Here is a 5,000-nt window from a genome sequence, read left to right as displayed (position 1 = left end):
ACACACATAAACAAGCACACCCAAATATACACACATTTGGATTTCACACATGAATCCCCGTAATATAGGCAGCTGTCTCCGTGCGTGCACAGACACGCACGCGCATGCGCACACACGCACGCACGCGCGAACACGCGCACGCACGCGCGCACACACGCACGCACGGACGCACACGCACACGCACAGAGCAAAGTGTGTTCTTGTCTCTCCTTTCCTCTCGTCTCTCTCCAGAGGCAGCTGTGCGGTGCTAGTGGCTGTGTAATTAAGCCGTGTTTACACTGCATTTAGAGCAGCTCTAATGGGCTGATACTGATAGGGCCTGTTTACCAAGGCGATACCAATCACCCCAGCACTGGCCGGAGAGAGGGGGGGGGGGGGGGAAGAGAGAGAGAGAGAGAGAGAGAGAGAGAGAGAGAGAGAGAGAGAGAGAGAGAGAGAGAGCACGAGAGATGGAGTGATGGAGTGATGCAGAGATGGAGAGACGGGGGAAAGGAGATGCAGAGAGCGCAATGAAGATAGAAAGATGAACTGGGAGGAGAGAGAGCGTGCTTCCCTTTTTTGAGAGAGCCTTCATTTACCTACTAATTGACTCCTTCAAGCGTCGAGTTGCAAAAGTTACGTAATGCTACTTTAAGCGTCTTGGTAGTCATGATTTCAGTAGATATTTAGCCTGACACTTCAAATCTAGTCTTTGGTTTGGAAGTGTCACTTCATATTCACACAGTTTTAGACCATTTTTGACAGAGGTGAGTGTGTTCTACATTTATTTGCATTGACTGAAGTCTGCACCTCCCGTTTTCCAGTGCTGTCGCGGCTTGCCGCATCACCTCTTGACTAATATTCTACCTGATGATTTGAACCCAATCCAACTGGACACTGAAGTCAAAAAGCCTGCTGTGACCAACACTGCCCCCTAAAGGCCAGGAGCAGAGCTGGGAGCAATGCCATGGCTGATGCCTCCATATCCACAACGCTTCCTCTCAAACATGCTGTTACAACTGAAACAACACAAACACTATGCCACAGACAGAATGATAATCAAGTGTGTGCGTGTGTGTGTGTGCGAGAGAGAGGGAGAGAGAAAGAATGCGTTGCTGTGATGTGTGCGTCCTGTGTGTGTCCAGCGTGTGTATACAGACATTTTCCCCTATTCATTCTAATGCTCACCCACTCAAGCAGCAGGGGCAATTTCATGCCAGGATGCTGAAACGTGCATACGCACACACACACGCACACGCACACACACGGTTTGGCGTCTGATGGGCCTGGTGCCTGGCTCCATTTCTCCGTCCCCCTTCATTTCATCCGTGTGTTGTCATGCAAATGAAGTGAGATTTGCCCTCCTGTCAACGGCTTAATGGGCCAAACGCAGAATGGACAGAGACAGGGGAAAGAATGAAAGAGAAAGGGGGATAGATAGACAGGCAGACAGACAGACAGACAGACAGATTGATTTTTAAAATTAAAAACAAAAGCCAGCATTTACAAAAGAGAGATAGAGCGAAGGAGAGAGAGAGAGAGAGAGAGAGAGAGAGAGAGAGAGAGAGAGAGAGAGAGAGAGAGCGCAAGGGGAAGGAAGAGGGGAAGAGGGGTAAGGAGGGGATGAAAAAGATCCTGATAGAAAGTTGGAGAGAAAGAGAGAGAGCAAGAGGAATAGGGATGGCATACCTGTGTGTAGACCTGTCTGTGTGTGTGTGTGCGCGTGCGCGTGCGTGTGCGTGTTAGGGTGATGACTGAGTATTTATCAGTGTGATGTCCGTGTTTGTGTGTGTGTAAGTCTGGGTCGGAGTGTGTGATCCTCAGACAGCGCTGGCTTGGCTGGTTGGCAGGTGTGGCAGGCAGGCGAGCGGGAGGGAGTGAGCATCAGCGGAGGCCAGGGTTAGCGAGGTGTGCTAATGTGGCTGACAGGCCTCTCTGACGCGACGCCGGGCACACACACACACACACACACTAATGGTTGCCATCCTCCGCACCGCTCGCTACCACCACTGCCAATTCACATGCAAATATCTGTGTGTGTGTGTGTGTGTGTATCTGCAGGAAAGTGCTTTTGCTACATCTTTCCTTGGCACAGACATGATCTACCATTAGTATCACGGCAGATTCCTGTAAGGAGTGTTAGGAGTGCAGACACTCCTCTGTCCGTCTCTGTCCGTCTCTGTGTGTCTGTCTCTCTCTCTCTCTCTCTCTCTCTCTCTCTCTCTCTCTCTCTCTCTCTCTCTCTCTCTCTCTCTCTCTCTCTCTCTCTCTCTCTCTCTCTCTCTCTCTCTCTCTCTCTCATGGGTGGATAGAAAAGATGGATGAATCAGGATGGACGAGAAACAGGTCTTGGAGAGAGGAAGCGAGGGAGAGAGTTGAAGTAGACAGAGGGAGAGAGAGTGGCCAAAAAAGAGGAGGTCGAGAGAGACAGAGAGAGAAAGCAGGAGAGAGAGAGACTGTGTGTGAGTACATATTTTGCTGTCATGGGATGCAGCACCAGGCAAAAGAGAACCACTTTCAATGTAATTGTGTCTTACAAGCACACACAGAAATCCACCGTGGAATTCACATACAGCAATGGCTGATTAGGCTGACTGGATGGCATGGAAGCACGCTCGCATACACACGAAACACACGCGCACGCATGCACGGGCACGCACACACACACACATATACAAAGAGCTGTACAAATTAAAAGCTGTGTGCAGTCAGGGAATTGAGTGGAGCATGAAACTTTTAAAGGAAGAGAGGAAGAAACATTTACGGATTTGCAGATTGCGCAGATTCGCAACTTTCTGCCCCCAAGAGTGAAGGAATGGGTTGCGCACACACCCTCACACACACTCCGGACAGTATCACTACATTTTCACAGAAACAAAGAGTATAGCAAGCGCGCATGTGCGCACACACACGCATACGCACACGCACACAGACCTCATAAGGACCAGATAAAACAGTAGACTGACTAAAGTAAAAGCATACACTGAATTGCACACCCACAGACACAAACTCCTGGTTTGAAATATATTTTAGTTTTGGAATTAGGACTTACCCTGTAGGTATCCAACATACACTCCATAAAACACATACTGACACTCTTGGTGTGAATGGTACTCTAGATTTGGGATTAGGCCTTACCCTCGAGGCGTCCGTGCTTGGCCAGACAGCGGACCAGAGTCATGTACCGAGTGGAGTCCAGAGAAACGGACGAGTCCTTACGGGCACTGTGCAACAAAAACAAACAAACAAACAAATGTTTACACACTTACAAATGGGTTTAAAAGCTTACTGCAATATTGATGCCAGCAGGGATGGAAAGGAGGTCTGAGGTTGTCTGAATCAAAATAGAGGAGGTAACATTTAAAATTAGGGAAAAGGCATAATCTAAGAACACAACATCTTCTCCCTGGATAAATACAATCATTGTTCAGACCAAAGTCTGTCTAGAAATGACATTGGATAAACCCATATTCTAGCTTATTAGAAGTATCTCTTCATTTAATATGATGTATTTACAAACAAACACACACATACATTCCCTTCATCGAAAGGACACTTGATTTTTGACAGATACAGTGTCTATAGGGTCAGTTTTTTTCCCCCCAAAGATTTTTTTTTGTGATCTTTTTCAACTTTATTGATTACAGGACAGTATGAGAGGTGGACAGGAAGCGAATGGGGAGAGAGAGGGGGAGGAGGGGTCGGCAAATGACCCGGGCCGGGAATCGAATCAGTGTCGGCCACATAGCAGACCAGTGCCCCACCGTTAGGTCACGGCAGGGCCCACTCCGTTGCTTTTTCAGACCAGTTTAGTCTTGTGGTTCAAGAAGCGGCCTGTGGATCACAAGGTCCCAGGCCAAAGTCCCAGGTTCAAATCTACATTGAGGTCGCCTGGAATTCAAATGGGGGTCCCCTGAAATGTCTAGGTGAGAAGAAAATACTAATAAATATTACTAATTAGTATATGTTAGGAGAGTTGTGCCTTTTGGTCACCAAAAATTTTTTTTATGGGGTCTCCAGAAATTTGGAATGTCGGAAAGGGGTGCCGAGGCAAAAAAGGTTGAGAGCCACTGCCATACAAGCTGGGGAAAATGTGGAGGTGAGTGGAGAGATGAACAACCAGCTCTCTTCTGCATTCAAATCAAAAGGGTAAAGTGGCTTTGCCTCAGGCATCTAACAACAACATTACAGGTTGACCCTGTGCTGAACTCATTCAAGCAACCTTTGAAAAACAGCATGGGCAAATGTAATGCAATAATAATGAGGGGAAAACCCTAATGCGTATTGTTTGGTTTTGTTTATAATGAAAATAGCGCATTACACCTCTGTCCCTGGTGCATGGGAGAGAAATTAAACTGGACAAGGTACTGTGGGTATGTGTGTGTACTTGCTCTTGTTGTGTGTTTGCTCTTGTGAATCTATGCATAGACAAAACATCAATTTTTAATGTATAAGCCCTGTCTTTGCTGGCCATTAACAACACTTCCACTGTCCAAAGCATTTGCAACGGATTTTTAAAAAACTTCCAGTGATTTAAATGCACGGCTCGCTCGCTCATTCCACCCTTATCCCCCCCGCCCCCGAATCCACCGCCCCCTCGCTGTCACTTGGTGACCGTCTCCAGGTGACAGTCCCTCGGACACGGGGCGGGCGTCTGAAAGCCTGGCCGGATGGAGCGTCGCTGGAGCCCCACATTAGTGTCTCCCTACATCCAGTCAGCCCCGTCTCAGGCCCCTCTCTTAGCCAGCATCCCCATGTTAAAGATTAATGACCCGCCACTGGACACTCTAATGCAGACAATGAGGGCTGGGCTGAATAAAATGTGTGTGTGTGTGTGTGGGTGAGGGTGGGGATGTTTTTTCTATTAATGTGCTTATGTGTAGGAGTGCGTATGCCTTTTAATGTGCCTATGCTTGTGTATATGTGAGTGTGCCACCCTGTGAATGTGCGTGTGTGTGTGCGTGTGCGTGTAATAACTGTCCCTTATTCAGGTCACGGTAGTGCAAGGAAACAAGTGTTGA

At 47.9% G+C, this 5,000-nt stretch overlaps 1 protein-coding gene across 1 annotated transcript in view; it reads right to left on the bottom strand.

Moving 5' to 3' along the window:
* lrpprc (leucine-rich pentatricopeptide repeat containing) overlaps positions 1 to 5,000 on the bottom strand; it is an 88,576-nt gene that overhangs the window by 45,979 nt on the left and 37,597 nt on the right. The window contains exon 22 of the mRNA XM_063191331.1: positions 3,118 to 3,203. Coding sequence (XP_063047401.1) covers positions 3,118 to 3,203 — 86 coding nt within the window. The remainder of the gene's footprint in view (positions 1 to 3,117; positions 3,204 to 5,000) is intronic.

The sequence above is a fragment of the Engraulis encrasicolus genome, chromosome 24, assembly GCF_034702125.1.
Source record: "Engraulis encrasicolus isolate BLACKSEA-1 chromosome 24, IST_EnEncr_1.0, whole genome shotgun sequence".
In the NCBI taxonomy this organism is placed as follows: domain Eukaryota; kingdom Metazoa; phylum Chordata; class Actinopteri; order Clupeiformes; family Engraulidae; genus Engraulis; species Engraulis encrasicolus.
Note: the sequence above shows the minus strand (reverse complement) of the source record. Positions and strands in the feature narration are given on the sequence as shown.